The sequence below is a fragment of the Lycorma delicatula genome, chromosome 5 (assembly GCF_047948215.1).
Source record: "Lycorma delicatula isolate Av1 chromosome 5, ASM4794821v1, whole genome shotgun sequence".
Lineage (NCBI taxonomy): Eukaryota > Metazoa > Arthropoda > Insecta > Hemiptera > Fulgoridae > Lycorma > Lycorma delicatula.
The window spans coordinates 119,115,626-119,138,386 of NC_134459.1; the positions used below are offsets into that span (position 1 = coordinate 119,115,626).

General features: G+C 28.2%; 1 protein-coding gene across 6 annotated transcripts in view; it reads left to right on the top strand.

Moving 5' to 3' along the window:
• Positions 1–10,475: 10,475 nt before the first annotated feature.
• LOC142325337 (uncharacterized) overlaps positions 10,476–22,761 on the top strand; it is a 60,073-nt gene continuing 47,787 nt past the window's right edge. For 3 of the 6 annotated variants that reach the window (XM_075366961.1, XM_075366959.1, XM_075366963.1), the window contains exons 1-3: positions 10,476–11,091; positions 18,278–18,433; positions 18,871–18,969. In XM_075366961.1, coding sequence (XP_075223076.1) covers positions 11,050–11,091; positions 18,278–18,433; positions 18,871–18,969 — 297 coding nt within the window. In that variant the 5' untranslated portion in view covers positions 10,476–11,049. The remainder of the gene's footprint in view (positions 11,092–18,277; positions 18,434–18,870; positions 18,970–22,761) is intronic. The other 3 variants (XM_075366960.1, XM_075366964.1, XM_075366965.1) reach the window with 2 other exon arrangements.

The following is a 22,761-nucleotide window of genomic DNA, read 5'->3' on the forward strand; positions in this document are numbered from 1 at the left end:
AAGCCTGCAATTTCAATCAAACGCCGATGACTGCTGTCGAAAGGTGTTGTTACATTACAATGCTGCCCACACTGCTGAAACGCTCCAGAAACAATACTTTGAAGTACTGGCTCATCCTCCATATAGTCTTGCTCCTTCTGACTACCACTTGTTTGGTCCACTCAAAGAGTCATTAAGGGGGCGTCGATTTACCTCGGACGAAACAGTGAAAGAAGCGGTGCATTCCTGGCGCGCAGCTCAACCGAAAACCTTGTTTTACGAGGGAATCAGGAAGCTTGTGCAACGATGGACCAAGTGCGTTGAAATGCAAGGGGAATATGTTGAAAAATGATGTACATGTAAATTTCCTATTTTTATTCCAATAAAATTTATAACTACATTGCGGATAATAATTGACTTACCCTCGTATTAGTTATGTGAAAAGATATTTTTGCAAAAAATGGCACGCTACGTGGCGCTGGGGGTCGAGATATTTAGAGAAATTGTATTTACGGTACGAGTTAGCTCATATAACAATATATATTAATTACGTGAAAAGGAAAAATTTTGCAAAAACTATACCCGTTAGGTGACGCCTGTATTGCGATATTCACGAAACAAAACAGATATACATACACACTTCCTTCTATAAATATATAAAAGGCAATGTTCGTAGGTGTGTTCGCTGTTGACTAAAAAACTACTGAACCGATTTATGCGCTGAAAAATGGGGGGAAAAGGAGAAATGAGAGAATGGGGTAAAGAGGAAAGGGGAAACGGTTAAGAGGTCATGGAAAAGGAAAATGAGGAGAAAAGAAAATTGAAAAAGGGAGAGGGAAAATTGGGAAAGAAACAGGATATGTTAGAAGAGCTTGACTTATTATTAAAATTTATTAAATTTTTTATATAATAAAATTAGATAATTTTTTATATAACTGTGAGAATCTGATCATACAAGAGTTTTTTTTTCAAGGTACGATCGGTAGCGAAATAAATGTTAAAATGTATGTGGACCAATGAAAATTGAAAATGGTTTTTTCTGAACTTTGATGATGCATTTATAAAATATTAATAGTACTAACCAACTAACTTAAATATCATATATTTCTTAGGAACATAAGTTAATTAAGCATACAAATGGGTTAATACTATTTCTCTTAAAATGGAGTACTTATGTTACCAGAATTAAGATTATTTAACTAAAAAGTTACCATTTTTATTTGCTCATTATAACAGAAACTGCCATTTTATTTTGTAAATTGTGTATTGTTACAATATTATTTTTACTATTATTATTTCTAATTTCATGCATTTAGTTTTTTTTTTTTTTTTTAATCTATTTGTTGAAATTCACTTGCTTATACTACTTGTTTAACCGCGTATTATTTGCTTTATATTCTTTATGATGTTATTGTCCATTTCTAATAATTATAATATATTTTTTTAAATTATGTATGAACATTCTGACATTCAATTTTTGATGTGATGTTCATAGTTATATTATTGGGAAACCTTAACAATTTTACATTAATAGAATATCAGTAGCAGTTAACAATTTTTCTGACAGACAAAAATGAAATTACCAGCTTAATTTTTAAAAAATAGTGCAAAGTAAAATTTTCAGATGTTTTATTTAATTTCAAAATATTTGCAGATTCCATGATACCTATATTGCAGTTTGACAGCAGTGGACATTGTGTTTAGATTTCTTGAAAGGAAGTTCAGTAAAATGTAAAATTAATTTTTTAAATGAATAGCGAATAAATTTTTTTTGCTTTTAGACTACTTGTACATTATATTTTACTGGAAGTATTTGTATATATTTTTTTGTTACCTTACAAAAAAATTTGTTAATATATCCTAATATTTATTGGTATAAATGTAATGAATTATGGCTTCATGTAATTGTTTATGTACATTTTTAATATCAGATCTTAAAATATCCGTCATTGAAAGTATTACCAAAAATGCATATCAATATTAACTATAAAACATACAGATTGTTAGTATACATTATCCTTTGAATGATAGAAAAATATATATTGTTCATAAATTTATATTGCAGATAAACTTGCTTATTTCATAAATTATTTATATTGTTTAAACTGTCATCTTTGTAAAGCTTCTGAACATTTTTATTGAGAAAGAAGTATTTTGCTCGATTGTATGATAGTTACTAATTTTTACTAAATTTTACTATTTCTTTATTACATTACTATAGTTGTAGTATAACTAAGCATGACATATGTTACAATTTTGTACAGTTTTATTTTTGAGGTATTTGTAACATTTTCTAATTATTTTTATTATTATTTTATCATAAATGCTTTTTTAAATTATTTTTTAATCTGTTGTTTTTATTTTTTCCCGTTGTTTACCCCCCCCCCCACCCACCAATAGTACGGGCATGCTACTAAAAGCATATACACAGCTCCAGGGGATGCCATCGCCTCAAATTACCTCAGCAGGAAAGTTCCGCCTAGGTAGCTGGAACTGTTGTCTTTAATCATTCCTCATGCTTCTAATGAGGGGTCCCCCACCGGGACTCTAGTCTTTGACGCATGCCTCTGGTCTTGATGCCACGCCTCTAATGGGAACCCCAAAGGGATCCCCCACTGGGACTACTGTCTTACTTTATCCCCCATTGTGAAGTACCAAAGGAAGTCCCTGTCCAATCACTGAAAGTGGGACACTTGAACATCCACCCCTCCTGAACGAGACTGTCCCAATTGTAGGTCATCTCCAAAAGCAAAGATGAATGGGTCTCATTTATTGCTGCTGGTTCTACATCCACGGTCTCCAAGTGAATGCCATCGAACTTTACAAAAGGAGTATTTGCCTCAGTTTGATAGTCTTTCTGATGAAGCCCCTCAGCCCCACAATTAAAGCAATACCTTTTTTTTTGCTACAGAACCCAGCCCTGTGCCCTTTCCTCCAATACCGATAACATCGCCCTTCAGCGGATCTCTTGACAATCGACAGGACACCCAACCGATGTGAATTTGCCCAACCTTCAGCAACTGATCAGCCAGCAGTGCCGGAACCGCCACAGTCGCTACCGTCGTCTCTACATGACCGCAGGGAGAGGACATCAATTTTCAGCCTGCAGGACAGCGTCCTCAGCGATCTTCCGCATGTCATTCACCAATCCCTCTCTCTTGGTAAGAGCGTCGACTTCCTTTATCAAAAAATGGACCAGCTGCACGCTCCAACCAGTATCCATTTTCTGCTGCCGAAGCTTTGCAGCAGAATCACCTGTATATGGAGGTCCATGGCCGGTTCCATTACCCGGGTTCAAATCCCAGTCAGGCATGGCATAATCACACACTCGCTATAAGTCATTCAATTTCATCATCTGAAGAATGCCTAACAGTGGATCCGGAGTTAAAAAAAAAAAATATTACTTGTTTAAAATACATTAGATAAAGAAAAATATTAGAAATAGCAATTTATTATTGCTTAGAAATTCTTTTGGGGCAACTGGAGGCAACCTTTGTAATACATGACATTATTTTGAAAATTAGTTAGAAGGAAAGTCTGTTGCTAAGCAGGTTATAAAAGCATAGTGAAATTATATATCACTAAGACCTACTTTTTATCACCGTCACTAATATAAATTAGTGACGGTGATAAAAAAATATAAATTATTTATATAAATTAAGGCAATATGAATTAATGACGGTGATAGTGATTGTAAATTTTCATACTTAATATAAGATTTTATTTTATGATTGCTCTGTATATATTTTCTATGTTCAACCTTTATCAAAACATAACTATAATTATTTAAAATAATTTAAAATTTTTATTAACGTACCGTTTACTTTTAAAATTTATAAAACAGTCAATAATGTTATACACGAAATGTTGGTAATCATTTTTGCTATAAAATCAGTTTTTGTATAAAAGTTATTTTTTAATGTAAAACTAAAAAAGAGTTGTTCAAAATCCCTTATTTAATTTTGGACCATCATCTTTTTCTGGATTTTATAACTACCATTCTTATACCTGCTGTCAAAATGTAGTTTTTTTTGTTTTTTTTTTATTTTTGTGAAAAGTTAGTCAAGTATTTATTTTATTTTTATCTATGTATGTGAAAATAAAGTAATTTCTAAAGGAAATTTAAGTTTGACATCATAATCAGTTTTATGTTTACTATCATTGTATCACAACAGTTATTATCTGTATTTCTTTCTAAGGCTGGACATGCTATTAGATCCTCGCTTTAAAGAACAAGGCTTTAAAGAATCTTACCAAAATGCTTACACAAAACTTTCACAGAAAGTTCGAAGTATTTAGATCGAACAAGGCGATAGGTTTGAAACCGAACAAGAAATTATTGAACCCTCCATTTCAACTGCATGGGAAGATTTTGATAAAAAAGTAACGTCAATTTTAACTAATTCAAACCAACAGTAGCAGGAAGTTTAGAGATAGATAAATATATAAAATAATCGCTGATCTCAAGAACACAAAATCCTCTCTTTTGATGGAAAGAAAGGCGGTTAATTTATCCAAGATTATTCAAAATAATGCAAACTAGACTTTGCATTCCTGCAACCTTTGTTCCCTGTGAACGAATTTTTTCAAAAGCGGGACAGTTAATAACAAAAAGGCGAAATAGACTTGCATCAAAGAATTTCGAAAAAAATATATTTCTACATGTAAATATGTAAAATAATATAAAGTTTGTTTGAAAGGTATTAACTAATTATTTATTTTGATTAATTTTTATTATTATTTTTTTGTGATAACAGAACCAAAAATTTTTAAAAACAAAATGTTTGTGTGTGGCTGTGTAAGTAACTGTGCGCGAATTAGTAAAAACTTAAGAGTAAATATAAATTCATAACATCGATGTGATACAAAAAAACAAAGCCGGAATCAATGGCTAGCTCAAAAATAAAGTACGGTACAAGCTATATTATTTTAAATTATCCATTTTGTCATTTATAGCTTTAGAGAAATTAGTTTAAGATAAATTTTCTAGCTATAAGTACTTTTACCCACCGGGTTGGTCTAGTGGAGAACGCGTTTACGCAAATCAGCTAATTTCGAAGTCGAGAGTTAAAAGATTCAAGTCCTAGTAAAGGCAGATACTTTTATACGGTTTTGAACACTAGATCGTGGATACCGTTGATCTTTGATGGTTGGGTTTTAATTTACCATCCATTTCAGAACTGGTCGATCTTAGACTGTACATGACTACACTTCATTTACACTCATACATATCACCCTTATTCACCTTCTGAAGTAATTCCTGACGGCGCTTCCCATTATTAATACACTACTAATTGCTAATGTTGACGAATACTACTAATGTTATGAATGATTAACAAATTTTAATAACAACTTTTAATTCGTCACTCGCTGGGATTTGGAAGATGAATAGGGCGAATACTAATTACTATTAGGATTACGAATGATGAGAGACTACTACTACTACTACTTTTCATTTTCGTTTGAGTTAATATTTTAACTCACAATTACTAAGCCCAGCAATGAGACATATTTATTTTCTGACGTCATTTCTCGCTACTTTGTTCACTATATTATCACCACTCCTAATATTAATTATAAAAAAAATATATTTAAATTCGTACTCGTAACTATATGTTATCATTTCCAGGTCTTGTAAATTAACATATCGCCACGCTATTATCATTCCACTTTCACATTTATTAATTACACAAAAGATAACACTTAAATAAAATGCAAGAATCATATATTAATTTTTTGAAGTTACTTCTTTTGGCGTGTTAGAAGAAACTGATCAGACTGTATTTTCACTCAAGTTACGGAAGTTGCTTGCGCCGATGTAACACACCATGAAGGTTTGCCTTGGCCCAAGTGGATCAGTTTGCACGCACATGCGTGTAGTGTTTAATTCAGTCAGTCGTTCAATGCAATCAAGTGATTAGCAAGTGTTGGAAACAAAACATACTGAGTCGTAATAAATATATATTTATATACACGGATTTCTGAAGACGGATATTTTAAACTGTGAACGTATATTTATTTTTTGTGTAAATTGTGTATCAAGATTTGAGGATATATTTATGTAAGTATTATTTTTTACAAGTAAAATTATATGTTTTAATAACAAAAATTAACAAACATCAGATAAATTCTTGATTTTGTATGAACAATTTTAAATTTACCAATTCAAAAATTTTGATAAAATACATTATAAAATAAAACTATTTGCATCATATTTTTCATATAATAAGCTGATGATAACCCTCGTGGCTATTCAATCGCATCCGAAGAATTAATGGAACTAAACTAATCGAAATATATTCCATGAACTTTTCTTTATATGACAACGAATACTTCAGTACTTTTTAAACTGTATAGAATAAATATCATTTATTCAAACATTTATTCATGGTATTTAATGTCATCTATCGATCGTTTGACTCAGTAGTTCAAATTTGAATGCTTAAAAAAATTCTTTATTTATTCACGCCAAAGAAGTATAACTTCTTACGTACTACAAAAGTACACGTGAGCTTTTTTTTTATTAAAAAGAGAAGAATTTGAAGCAGCACTGCTAAATTTTCGCTACAAAAAATCATTAATTAGGGTTTTTCGGAAAATATGATATCAAAACGATCAAATAAAGTAAAAATTAAACAAAGTAAATGTTCTCCATCACTTTCAAATGCCAATTATAATTTTTTTTAAACATTAGCTTACGATCTATTTAATTTTGATTAATTTTATTCACACAAACACACATTAAATTATGGTTTTAATTTTTGTTTGCAAATTTAAAAGTTATTGAACTTAATATCAGGTAAAACAAGTTATAAAAGATAAATCAGTTTAAAATTCCGCGTTAAAATAACCATTTAAAAAGTTATTTTTTTGTCCAGGTTTTTTTTTGAGATATTTAATTAATATTCAAATTGGTTAGCTGTCCGGCCTAGAAAACACTTTCCGAGGGAACTGATATTGTAGGAATAAAGGAGTATTTTAAATTTATCTCATATAATTCAGGTAATGAATTTTTATGCAATTCCCAATATTCCAAAGAATTTTTCAATCTGTTAAGATCTGGCATTTCCATATATTGTCATATTTGCAATATTCCAGTTGACGTTGTTTACATAATGTCATTTTACATAATTTTTTTTCAAATAAACTCCAAAGACCATTGTTAGAATTTGTTGTGTCTGAGGTTCTAAGATTTTCATTTAACGGTAGAGTACCAACGTCCTTTCGCCTTGAATTAATTAAATTTGTAACCTCATCATTTATCCATTTTTTAGGCATGCATTTTCTTCTATGCAAAATATGTTTTTTTTTTTTAATCTCGGATCAACAAAACTAGCTTTGGCTACAAATTTATTACCTTCCAAATGGCCAAGACTCCTGCCAATAACTTCAAGTAAATTTTCTTTTAAATTAACACCAACATTTGTTTTTGGAATTAAAAAATTTAATGTATGTTGCAACCCTCTTAGTAAGGGAACAATTAATGCCATTATCGGATATTTTTCTCCTGACGACTCGAAAGTAATTTGCTGAACAGGCTTTAAAACATTAATACAATCAATGATGATTATCCATTCTAAGGCATCCATTGAGGAGCATTTGGAAATTCAGATGTAGTAACAGACAATGGATCTTTTACTTTCAATAGTCTTTCTAGCATCATTAAAACAGAATTCCACTTGGTAGAGACATCCTTTTTAAGTTTTAATTCAGGTTTCCCCATGGTCATTTGTTTATCCCTTAATTTGCTAGTTGCCGTAACACTGTTTAAAATGTGAAACAAGATACCTGCATTTTTTCAATAAATCTGAGAACTCTTTGTTCTTTTTTATAGCATCTTGTACAGATAAATTAAGGGTGTGAGCCAGACACGGATGGTATTACAAATTTAATCGTTCATAAATTGAATTTTATATATTACATCCATTGTCTGCAACTATTGCCACTATTTTGTTGGTGATATTCCATTCTTCAAAAATTGTTTTTAAAATACAGCTGATTGCCATTCCCGTATGAGCAACTAATATTTCATTAGTAATGAGTACAATTGAATGTAGTTTGTTACTGTATATAAAATGACCAGTCAATATAACAAACTATTTATTGTCATCAGCTGACCAAATATCGATAGTTACTAAAATATGTTTTATTGAATTTAACATATTTTTAATTTTTTTTGATATTTCAAAGTAAATTTGTGGCAGAATTGAATGCTATCCTCTGGTAACTCAGTTGATAGACTGGTGGACTATATTGTCTCAGTGGCATTGTAGATGATAAATGTTTCCTACTGGGTAGCATATACAGTGATTGCAATTTCCTTGTATATTCTAAAAAAAAAACAGGATTTTCAACCAATGATAAAGGTTAGAAATCAATAGCTACCATTTTAATAATGAATCTACCAATTGCAGTTTTTACTGCTATAGATAATTCTTTGTCATAACGTCCAAATAAACGTAGTTGTTTTTTAGGCGGAGCCATATTTACTTTATTAAATGAAATTTTACTACTTATATTTTGGCTGCTGGTGTGGAAGGAGCAGGATCAATTAATACTGGTGCTGTGCGTTTGTGTGGTTGATTAATCGACAAAGTAGAAGTTTCAGAAGTGTTTACTTTTTTGTTATTATTATTACCTAATTTTTCAATTAACTGTAAAAGATGTTTCCGTTAAGTGCTGTTTTAGGTTTGAAGTATTGCCAAAAAACTTTAAATGTTTTTTGCAAATTTCACAAGAAACTTTTTTTGTCATCTTTGGTAAAAAAATATATATAATTACCAATAATATAATATATAATAATTATAATATATAATATAATAATAATATATATATAATAATAACAAATTATTAATTAATTTATTATTATTATTAATTATTATTAAATTATTATTAATTATTATTAAAATTATTAATTTATTATTATTATTAATTATTAATTATTATTAAATTATTAATAATAATAATATCCCAACCACAAAAAAAAACAAAACATTATTTTAGTTGTAGAAGAAGTTTTAAATATTCTATTTGTTAATACTTATGATAATGTAATTTTATAGCTCGTTAATTAAAGTAGTACAGATGTGGTAATGCTGTATTGGAGAAGGGAATATCGTTTAGAAGATCATGTTGCTTAACCTGGTCAGTACTTTAGAATCAGTTGACCTCTGTTCAGAATACTGAGGGAATATTTATTTACGTTCGAATGGAGTGGTAGTTGCCGCGTACGGAGTGGTATATATATATATATATATATATATATGTTTGTGGATTCTGAGATGTTAGTTCATCATTAGTGAGATCACTTGCTGCAAGATGTGGTGTTTTACTATAACTACATTAACTTTTCTTTTAATATCTATTAATCCAACTTTAAGTAACCTTAAAAAATCTGAGCTTCAAGATGCAATCGATGCATTTGATTCGTTCGATACTAGACCTGATAGATCTATAAGTCCTCGACACAAGGTGAGCAATAAAATTTTTATTTTCTTGTGTATTTACTTCTGACTCGTGGGTATGCAGTTTGTGGCATAAATTATGGATCTTGAATTTATTTTATTCAATACAAAGGAAACTATTTTTGGTGGTAGACAATCTGAATTTAATAAGTGAAATCGCAATAAATAAAGTTGCTGATTAAATCTCATTTAAAATTTATAGCCAATTATTAATTAAAAAAACATTAAACCAACTGTAAATTTAAACTGAAAATTTTAATTGTTTGAAAAGTTTTCAAAGAGATTTTAAATACGTCTGTTGTAAGTACAAAAATTTAAATTTATTTCTTTTGAAATAAAAATTATAATATTTTATACATTTTAAATCAAGATGAATAATTTTATTTTACTTTTTAAATTAAGTTCTAAAGACTTTAAATATGAAAGTAAATTAAAAACTTGTTAAATTAGGATAACTTGTAATTACTGAATAGAATGCATTTTAATTAAAAGGATTTTTTAATGATTTTTTTTAAAACATGTTACCTTTAATAACTTTTTCATTTTTACGTTAATTTACTCAGAAACAAAAGAAACGGTTTTTTGGCTAGCAATTTTATATTTAATGCAATTGTATGATGCTTTTCTCAATTTTAAAACTAGATTAGATTGTGACAGCATTCCACAAAACTATTACACATCCAGTGTATAATAAAATTCAGACTGGAATAGATTGGACTTTTATTTTAATATGTTATTAGGTGCAGCAATTTTCTTTTAAGCATATGTTTATTGATTTATATGATTAAGTTATATATTAAATATATATCTTTATATATATTTCTTGTGTGTGTGTGTATGTCACTGAACTCCTTCTAAACGGCTGGACTGATTAAAATGAAATTTTTTGTGTGTGTTCAAGGGGATTTGAGAATGGTTTAGATTGACAATTTGATACGATAGAAAACGTTTTTTTAATTAATTAATTTATTCATGTGTTGTTGATCTTGGGATGGATAAGGTTCACAGCTGGATCAGGTAGGCAGCGCTGCTATCGCGTTTTAGTTTTTTATTAATTTTTGGCATATCAGTCAGACCCAGTAGCTGGTGCTGCAATCAGATTCTAGGAAATATTTTTATTTTGTTGCTTTTTCTCATATAAGTTGCTTGCATCGTAGCTTAGTGTTGTTATTACATTAAAATTCGTATTTTTAACGGATTACTGTGTTTAGAGAGTAGTTTGAATTAAACCCGATAGTTCTGTTCTGACAATTGGATTTAATTACATTCTGACTTTTATAAAGTGAAAGGTTAAATTTTATGAAGTTCCTAATGTTCAGTTTTTTAAGGTTTCTTGAAACTTTCAATTGTGTTCATTTAATCTGACGTATACTCCACGAAGCATTGCCGAGTCTGCTAGAATTCCGCGCTTATTGAGAATATTATGTTATATTATTATTTATTGAAATAACGTTTTAAAGTGTAATTAAAAAATATACATCATGCAAATTTGTAAGGTGCAGTATTAAAGTGAGTATTTTTCATGAATTTCAATGATGTATAAACGTGCATTCAATAACAATCAACTTAACCTACAAATTTAAATTGTCAGTTCTCATTTGAATCTATGCAACTTATGAATATTGAACGGCTCTTTGAAAATAAAAATGTAAGTTCGTAAAATAAATTATAACATTTATAAAATAAAGATTAAAGTTACTTATAATAATTATAGTTTAAATTATATATTTTTTTGTCTTCAGTCATTTGACTGGTTTGATGCAGCTCTCCAAGATTCCCTATCTAGTGCTAGTCGTTTCATTTCAGTATACCCTCTACATCCTACATCCCTAACAATTTGTTTTACATATTCCAAACATGGCCTGCCTACACAAATTTTTCCTTCTACCTGTCCTTCCAATATTAAAGGGACTATTCCAGGATGCCTTATTATGTGGCCTATAAGTCTGTCTCTTCTTTTAACTATATTTTTCCAAATGTTTCTTTCCTCATCTATTTGTCGCAATACCTCTTCATTTGTCACTTTATCCACCCATCTGATTTTTAACATTCTCCTATAGCACCACATTTCAAAAGCTTCTAATCTTTTCTTCTCAGATACTCCGATTGTCCAAGTTTCACTTCCATATAAAGCGACACTCCAAACATATACTTTCAGAAATCTTTTCCTGACATTTAAATTAATTTTTGATGTAAACAAATTTTATTTCTTACTGAAGGCACGTTTCGTTTAATCTTTGTTATTTCTACTACATTTCATTACTTTTGTTTTCTTCTTGTTTATTTTCATGCGATAGTTCTTGCGTAGGACTTCATCTATGCCGTTCATTGTTTCTTCTAAATCCTTTTTATTCTCGGCTAGAATTACTATATCATCAGCAAATCGTAGCATCTTTATTTTTTCACCTTGTACTGTTACTCCTTACTGTTAATTAATATAATTTTTTAAATTATATTTAAAAAATTGAAATTATAATTTTTAGCTGATTAATTTTATAAAAAAATTTATAAAATTGTTTTTAATTTACAATTATCTAAAATTTGGTAAAATAGGTGTTAAAATAAAGAATGAGAAACACGATAAAAATTTCTACTGAAATTTTAACTACTTTGCTTTTTTTACAGAGCTTTAATTTTTATATTAATTGATTAATTAAGCATGATTATAGAACCTCAAAATTATTAAACAAAAAAAAATGTAGGAGGTACTTTTTTAGAATGATCTTAAGTGAAATTTATCAGTAATGTGGATGAAAATTTATTAATTACACCAATTATTAATTTTTGATTTTTTAATTCAATTTTCATCATACATCTCTATATTTAGTGAAAATAAATATTAACCATACTACACATAATTAATCAATAAACCCATTAAATAATACAACAATCACAAACTTATAATATTCATACTAATAGTCATATTAATGATATTTCGTTCACATTCCTGCTAATTTTAACTTAAATAAGTTACTTATATTTATGTGTTGTGCATTTATTACAGAACAATGCCACGTCAGGACAACGTCTGTCGGGTCCGCTAGTTAAGTTATATATGTTCTTGTTTGTTATATGTATTTTTTAAATTAAATAACATTTCTCTTTGAATTTAAAAGTATCCTTTTATCCAGTGTGAATTTCAGAGATTTTTTTATTTAAAAAAAAAAAAACTCAATCTGGTGGTGCTGTTTGTTTTATTATGTAGTTGAAGTAGTACACTTTTTAATACAAATAATTGTATTGTATTCCTAAACTGTTTGAATATGCTATTAATTTTTTGTCATTGCTTAATTTAGCAATGTACAGCTACAGCATAGTACCAGTACAACCAACATTATCATGATATTCAAAATATTTTTGCACAAAATTTCAAGAAAATTAATGGGTAGCATAGGATACAAAATATTAGTTATTGTTAAATTCTAGAGGTTTTTAGGCCATGCTCAACTGCAGTCTATGTTGATTCTCTCCATTCCAGTACATTTCTTATTTTTATAAATTTGCAGGTTTTTTGGTTTTGTTTTACAAGCATTTATTTGATAGTCCAAGTAGCCCATCAGAAGAAGATATAATTGATACTAGTCCAAGTAGCTCATCAGAAGAAGAAATAATTGATACAACTGTTTCAAATGAATATATTCCGAAAACAACTACAATCGTCGATGAATCTGCTTTGCTTGATACTTCATTTCCTATTAAAGAATCTATGAATGTTTGGGGATTAGTTTCATATAGTGTTGAAGAAACAACTGAAGGAACAAAATTAGTTTTACCTCAACTTGTTGAAGAAACTTCTATATTAAATGAAAATTATTCTCCTAATCCAAGTGAAGACTCTAATTGATAATGCAAAATAAGAAGAAAAAATAAACTTAACAGATTTTCTGAATTAGTATGGGATATTATGTAAAAATGTATGTGGACCAATGAACATTGAAAATGGTTTCTTCTGAACTTTTTTTGATGCAGTTATAAAATATTAATATTAATAATCAACTAACTGAAATATCATATATTTTTTAGGAACATAAGTTAATTAAGCATACAAATGGGTTAATACTATTTATCTTAAAATGGAGTACTTATGTTACCAGAATTAAGATTATTTAACTAAAAAGTTACCATTTTTATTTGCTTATTATAAAATAAACTGCCATTTTGTTTTGTAAATTATATATTGTTACAATATTTATTTTTTACTATTATTTTACTATTATTATTTCTAATTTCATGCATTTGGTTTTTTTTTTTTTGAATCTATTTGTTGAAATTCACTTTCCTTATACTACTTGTTTAACGGCTTATTATTTGCTTTATATTCTTTACGATGTTATTGTCCATTTCTAATAATTATAATATATTTTTTTTAATGATGTTTGAACATTCTGACATTCAATTTTTATGTAATGTTCGTGGTTATATTATCGGGAAACCTTAACAATTTTACATTAATAGAATATCAGTGGCAATTTACAATTTTTCTGACAGACAAAAATGAAATTTAACAGCTTAAAGTGTCGCATCAATCTGTTCCAAAATTATAGTTGTCTGGAGTTACACAACAGTATTATTAATTTCTTAATTAGGTTAACTGTTGTATTTCTTCAAATAATTGTTTTACCAAAAATGTTAAAAAAACCAAAAAATAAAGTTAAAAGTATTTCATTATTATCATCATCATTATTAACTTAAAAATTTAATTATTTTTTATATTCTGTTCTTTTTCTTTAAAAAAGACAATAATTATTTGTACTAAAATATTTCTTAGTTTTCAAAATTTTCATAAGAGTGTAAGCCAAACTTTTTAATATTTTAGTTATATGAAAATAAAAATATAAAAAAAATGGCATAATATATTATAATTCATTTGGTTAATGTGATTTTAGAAAATAGTGCAAAGTAAAATTTTTTGATGTTTTATTTAATTTCAAAATATTTGGAGATTTCATGATACCTATATTGCAGTTTGACAGCAGTGGACATTGTGTTTAGATTTCTTGAAAGGAAGTTCAGTAAAATGTAAAATTAATTTTTTAAATTAATTGCGAATAAATTTATTTTTGCTTTTAGACTTGTATATGATATTTTACTGGAAGTATTTGTATATATTTTTTTGTTACCTTACAATTTATAATTTCTGTTTTTCTCTAATTTAGGGAAACTGTATATGTGGAGTTATTATTACATAATTATTTCTTGATCTTATTGTTTTATTTTAATGGTATGAATCTTTTTTATCACATACTATTGCAAATAATTTATATAAAAATATCAAATTATGATTATTTATTATTATCATATTTATTACATAAATATGTCTGCTGGGTATGGTGTTACATTTAGAAGCTGTATGAATATTTAATACCTTCTAAGACTTATCTAAGAAAGTTGTTAGTATACTTTTCAATTCCATTGAACCCAGCAGCACCATTAAAAGTAAAAACGTTCTGAAAGTTGAATTTTTTATCACAGTAAAAGTAATAAGGGTTCGTATCTGTTATTCAGAAACAAAGGTAGAATTTGCTAGGGAAATGTAGCGCTACTTTTTGAAATATTATATATAAATTTATTATACTTGTCAACAGATAAATATTATTATTTTTTAAAGGAATTCTTAAATTTAATTTTAAATTTTTGAGGTTTTTTGTGACTTATTGTTAATATTACCTTACTGGGTTAGTGTAGTGGTTAAATTAATCATTGCAAAATCAGCTGATCTTTGAAGTCAAGAGTTCTAATGTTTGAATGCTTGTAAAGACTTTTGAGTCATTTTATATGGATTTGAATGCTAGACTGTGGTTACGGGTGTTCTTTGGTAATTGAATTTAAATTAATCACACATCTCAGGAGTGATTGACCATAGTCTGTTCCAGACTACTATTTTACTGTACATTTACACTTAAATTGCACATTGCATTACACCTGCAGCTGTGTCAGTCTTCGCAAGCTGGTAGCAGTAATTGCATTTGCCTGTACACACACATAAAAAAATGTAGGTATTATCATTACAACAAAGGTTATTATTAAAAGGAGTTGATATTGACTGTTTTCATTTTGGCATCATGAATTCAAGCTTATAGAACTGGTAAAATGTATTTTAAATATATTGAGTGTTTTGTCTCTCTTAGTATGTACATATTTTGTAAAAGACAGGTAAGTTTTTGATGAAGTTTTATTATGATGGGCAGTATAGCTGTCCATCATACAAATTCTTATTTATTGGTTTTGTACATAATAATGTTAATTGTGAGTATAAGTTTTATGTTCTCTGTATGTTATTTATTTTTTTATTTACATTGTACTGCCTCACAATAATGAGGCAGTACATAAGCTTACATAGAGTTCAGCGTTTGTATTTGCCTGTACACACACATACCCAGACCCGACAGTTTCTGGAAAACTGGTTGGAGAAAATATAATACAGGATGTTGGAACCAAAGATATTCAAAAGTAACACCTTATATTAAGAGAACTTGTTAATATAATTTAATAATCTCTTTTTTAATGAACAAAAGCAAAATAGCGAATTGCAAAAAACTGAAGGCTTTCTGTTCAGCAGTTACCATCTTTGTTAGTGGTACTGTCAATCGGGAAGATGGTGTCTCAATCTGCGACTAAGGGCACAATAAAAATTTTCCTTTTCGCTGTTTGATTTCAGCCTTAAATTAACATTGTATACCTCATCCAAGAGGTATCATAACAAATTAAAACTTTGTTATTAATATTTTACATTCGGTTTATTTTAGTGTTATAATGTCTGTTTGGAAAAATTAACTTGACCCTTTGAAAAATTCATTAAATAGTTGAAAATAAAACTTTTTCACTTTTTTAATATTTACGTCTTCAAGGTGAGATAGGCACCAAATTAAGAAGCGATTCAACAATTTATTAGCTGATTCTTTTTATTTGGGGTAAATTTTGAAAACCACCTGCAGCAAGTTGATTGAGATTTTTGTGAGTATACATCAAAGTAAAGATTAAAAAATTCGGAGATAGTTACTTAAATTTTGTGTTCATTCAACAGTTTTCCATGCAGTTTTGCTCTAATGTATTTGACATTATTCATTTGTTGATGAGATAAGGAATGATTATGATTTAGTTGAATTTTATTGTGAACACTCAGAAGTCACAATTAAACATTCCCTTTTGTTTATTGAAATTTTGTAGTTTTGTTACAATCGAGTTTACATTTTGTTTATTGACATAGTGGCTTCCATACATACATCTACTATTGATATGCAAATTATACTACCATGTATACCAAATAATATTTTGTTTATTACATGACAATAGTTTTCCTGATACAGTGAAACTAAATTGAAATGTGAAGCTAATCTTTTAGTTTTTGTATAAAAGGAATGGGTTTCACAATTTTAGCATTATTAGGATGGTAGTGGTCATTTGGTCAGAGTTTCTTCTTGTATGGTTTCTGCTACCCTGAGTTTAAGGTTAAAGGAAGGTCAGATTTATTGTTTTATTGTGCTGATTAAATAAATGAGAAAATAAAAGTGGCATGAAATTTAACTTGCTTATTAATGTGAAAGTCAGTTTGACGTGCTTTTCCTTTCAGGTGTAATTCATTCTTGATAAATTTTTTTTTTTGTTTTTTTAATCTAGTCTTAACCCTACTGACTAGTATTAATGGTTATTTAGTATGGGCTGTACATTCATTATTGTAAGTTTGTCTGTGCCTGCATTGGATATAATTATTTTTTTAATTTCATTCTAAATGAAAAATAAAGAAAGGTTTAATAAATTTAGTTTAAATGAAATGCATTGTAATAGTATGTATGAAGATCTGGATTTAGTTCCAGCAGATCATCCATACATAAGCTAGCAATCTGTATAATTTCTATTTTGTACATTATCTGTTATCAGTAAAGTTATCATTACAGTTTCTTATTTATTTGATTTATATTATTCAACCAAAAAGGAATGATATAATGAAAAGAAAAAAAAACTTTGTAGACACAGTATAATAACTTTTATTATTGAATTAAAATATAAGTTGTGATAATACTGTGTCACAAGTTGCTAATTTGTTTATGGATGATACTGAAATAAATTACTGTGTTGATATAATTCCCTACTGTAAGAAAACATTCATCCAACTTGTAGAGAATAAAACAATGATTTTCAGATATTCCCTTACGTATATTTCAGCTTAAAAAATATTAAATTTATAAATAATGTTTAAATAGCTACTTCATATTCCTTTCTTTTACTTCCTTCAATTCCAGGAAATACATATGAAATCCATGTAGCAGTTCGCTTTTTATGAAAAGGGTTCTGCTGAATCAGAGGTTCAAGAATTGTTTGTAAAAACCTAGGTTCTTGTTTTTTATTTTGAAATGATAATTCTGTCTTTTATAATTAAATATTTTCTTCATATGAAAATAAGTATTATGCACAGGTGAGATGTTGAAGATAAGTAGATAGTTCATCAGCAGTACTGAACACTATGTACTGACCAGATCATTGTCTGTTGACTGCATGTCAAGCTGTATATTGTTTATACTTTGTATTTAGTGGTATTTATGTAAAATAAGTTATCATTAATGATAATAATTACAATTCATACATGTGGATTGTGTATCATAAGAAAAAAGGTACAGTTATCCATTGGTAACTGTACCTTTTTTCTTCTGAAAGGAAATGGAAAGGAAATGTACCATAATATTAGTTGCTAAAATTAGAATAATGTCTTTAGGAAATTTAATGGGTACACCATAGTCGGAGTTATAATTCAAAATAAAATTAGAATAATTTTTTTAACTGAAATCGTTTGAACAGTGTAGAAATGTTTATAAATTAGACATTTTATTTTTTTATAGGATACCGGTACTGATGGTGTTCCTGGTGCACCAACGTCATTAGATGTACACAGTAAATTAGTAAAAGATTTAGCATTATTTTCCATTTCTGCAATTAATAGGAGACTTTTGCCATACATACTCTTGCTTGTTGAAATATTGAATGCTACACAACAGGTATTGTAAAAAAGTAAAATTCTGATTATTATTTAATTACAGATACATTTGTGTGTGCTTGTATATGTTGATAAAACTGATTTGATTTACTTATATATTCATTAAAATGAAAACATTTGTATTTAATTTTATAAGTGTGTTTTTTTATATTTTATAATGCTATTAGTAAACAATAAAAATATACAGAAGACCGTTTTGGAGAATCCCATGTCATTTATTTTTTATGGACCTTAAAACGTTTTCATTGACTCATTATATATTATTGTTTCATTGTTTTAATTATAGGTGTGATATTATTATGAAGATTAGAAGGCTTCATTGATTCTATTAGAAATGTTGTTTTTTATTCAAGAAAGAAAGATTACCATCATTATGCCATTTTTCATCAAAATAAAATTTGTTATTAATTCTTATGGTTTATTCATTTTTGCTTTTAGGTTGATGCAGGAACGAAGTATGTAATTAATGTGTTAGTTGAGAAGAGTACATGTGCGAAGCCCAATCCATTAGTTAATTGTCAATTGGACCCTAATGCGGTAAGATTTAATATGATTTTTCTTTCATGAGTTTTTTATTTTGGTAATATATACTCATTATAATCCATAAATAATAGGATCTAAATGATAGAATAGTTGATGTTTTTGTCCATCTATAGCATTAAATGCTATTGGATGACTTAAACAGATAATAGGGTTTGTTTTTTTTTTATGCTTCATCATATTGTACAGTATAGTAATTTTTTTTTGTTATAATACTTACTAATAGAAGCATATATTGTGGATGAGTAGTTAAGATATCTTGAATTCTAGAGACTGATATGATTTTATGATTGAGTTTAATCATTATTATTAAGTATATACAGTTATGTATATATATTTTACAGTTGTGAATGTTATTTTTGGAACCTGTTTTAGAAAGAAAGAACAATTTTATTAATAGGTTGATAGAGGTATTTACAAGTTTGATAGAGAACTATTAAAAAAATAATCAAACTTTTTCTAAAATCTTATATTTAGTATTTACAGCGTTCTACAACAATCTTTTTTTGGTAATTTCCTTCCTGATGTACACAATTTTCCTAATGTCTATTCCACTTAAAGAAGCAACTCTTGAATGCATTTTTTTAAAAATAGCTTGTAGGATGGTGAGGAATTTTTGTTTTTTGGGCTGTATTGTTTCAGATCATTGTTCTATTAAAGGTGATTTCAATTATTCAGATAAAAAATTTATCAGGGGCTAAGTTGGGATGTACACTCAATCTAGTGGGTTGTAGGAATGACACTGATTAATATTTTGTACAAAACTTGTGAATTAGCCTTGGCGTAGTCTGCAATGGCGAATCAAAAATACAGAGGTGTATCGTTGTTTAGAAGTGAACTAGACTTGGCGTCTCAGATTTGTAGTAATGAGTTTGGAGAGAATACTGCATCGATGAAAAAGTAATCAGCAGCTGGAGAAGATTCGGCATCGATAGAATTGGCAGTTTGTAGTGATTGACACACTTTCATCAGAGACGTAATATACTGGATTTGAAAATGGACTTGTCGAAGAAACGAGGCTAGATGAAACATAGAAATCTGCAGTAGTAGTATTTTATTCAGAAATAAATATTTGATTCTTTGTCCGATAACTCCAGAATTATTTAAAAAATTGCAAGGATCGTCCAAAAAGTAAAATATGTTTTTGTTTTATAACAAATCTATTGTATTTATTTTAATGTTAATATATGCATTAAAATCTACATTTTTTAAGTTCTTTTTCCGCATAATCACCTCCTAAGTTGAAGCATTTGTCAAATTGCGGCACTAGGTTTTGTATGTCATCATCAAAGAAATCTGCCGCCAGTCCATCAAGTCACTCGTGAACAGCTGTCTTGACATTGTCACTTTCAACTAACTAAGGGGTTCTGAGCATGCTCAGAACCCCCTTAATGAAGAAACACAAGAAAATGTTTATGGCAGGGAGATGTTCTCTCTGGCAAATAAACAACATAACTTCCTTAAGTTTCCTTCTTGTATTTTACTTTTATTTTAAATATAAATAGTTGATATTAGTCAAATTACTACAATAATCTTTAAAGAAGTTACAGGTGCTATTATTGTCTTTCCCTTTTACAAACTTAATTACTAATCCTAATACTTACAAGTATTTACCAGCTACCTTATTACTATTGTTGTTTTTCCTTTTCTGAATAGCACTTAATCTACAAAATTATAGGCCAATGTCATTTCTATTTCTATTTTCTAAATTGTTTGGAAAGTACACTTCTAACAATTCTTGAAAACCACAATGTATAACTTTTTGGTATAATTTTAGGAAAAAAATTTCAACCAATCCAGCCATTTGCTAATTTATAGTATATCATACTTGTACATGTGTACATAATAAAAGGATTCCATTTAAATTTTTTTGCGATCTTAGTAACATATTTGATTTAGTTCCACAAATTTATTAATGAATAAACTTAATAATTATGGTGTCAGAGTAGTTGCTTAATTTGCTTAACTCATCTCTTGCTAATTATTAACAGATAATTAAAATTTCATCCTTTGATAAGAAAACAGATTTAAAAAGCAGCTCCTCATTTCAGGATGTGGAATGCGGAGTGTCACAAGGAAGTAGGTTTGATCCCTTGCTGCTTTTATTGTTTATTAATGATATGCCTCACAATATTGAACTATTTGTTGTCACCTCTTTGCAGATGTCACAACTGTATCTATATTTAGCGATAATTATTTAAAAGGAATTGAAAATTCTATGATAATAATTCAAAGAAATTGACTGGAGAATTGACATTTTTTCTATAAAAAAAATGAAAATTTTCTGTATGGATAAAACTATTGAATTTTGCTCATCAGGTAGATATAAAATATGAATGCGTGGCCCTATAAATATGAATCATGTTGACCATATTTAGAGAATTAATTATGTTTGGTTTTCCTTATGTTTACGTTTATGAAAATGCAATCTTTGCTAAAAAGAATAATCACTTGTTAAAAAATAACAAAATCCAATTCTGCCAAACCTGATAACAAAACTGTAATCATGTAACTGAACACTACTACAGTTTATGAGAAAGGGCCTTGTTACGCTTCCTTTATCATCTTTAATAAATTACCAAACTTTTAAAAAATCTTCCCTTTAACTTATTTAAAATACAATTAATTTTTTTTTACAGAAACAATATTACTCTGCTTATGAATTAATAAGCAGAGTAAATAGTGCTAATTTAAAAAAAACGTGAATTAAAAAAACCCTGAATTTTCTGCATTCAGTTCAACATTTAGATAAATATGTGTTTAAATAATTTTCATTAATGTGTTTTAGAGTGTGAATATTTTTGTAGTTTTTTTTTTTACATATATTAAATAATTGTATTATAATTACAATCTAGTTGTAATATAATTACAACTGCTGCTATTTGGCTGGCTGATAAGCTTTCTGTTTAGCTGCAAGAAGTCAGTGTCTAACAATTGCCACCTAAAAATCTGTTCCACTGGCTGCTAATTTTCAATTTAAGTCCACAGTAGATAATTTTGGGTCAAGTTTAATATTTCTCACTAAAATCGATCCTGTGTTGAAGTAGTTTTTCTTTTATGGCCACATTAGCCTTTACTTAGAGGTGAAAAGGAACCAATTTCTTTAATTTAAAAAAAAATAACATTCACTGTCTGTAGTCCAACAACACACTCGGAAGCTATTTGTTGTGTCATTCTGATATGCTGAGAAAGAGGAACAATTTTCTAACGCTTTCTTGGGTTTATCTCCATTATTATATATTCAAGATGCACAGACCGGAAAATAAGGAAATATGATTTTGAATAAAAAATGAAAGAAATATTCACAAAACACTATTTGTAATATGACAATTGGTAAATAACCAAAGAATCAAATTAATTTGCATGCTACTATATCTAAATGTAGCATGCTAGTAGGAAACTTTTACCATGCTACTAGGTATGTTCTGTCCCTTCTAAAACTTTTTAAAAAATCAGTGTCACTTTTCTCAATATTCTAATCTTCTTTATAGAAAAAAAAAACAGTGAATAAACTAAAATTTCTTCAAATTTTTTTGTTGTAAGAATAACTGTCAAAACCATTTTACAACTTATTAATAATGATTAAACAACTTACAGCAAAACATGAGTCCAACTTTTGCAACTATTCACTGATCGGAATGTTTTCAAAGAAATATTCATTTTTTTTGTTTTAGGTACTGTAAGAATACACATCATTCTAGATCTAACCTAGGACAGGTTATGTGTATTGATTAATGAATTATTATTATAATTAGTTAATTATTAAATTACTTATCTAGACTGTATATT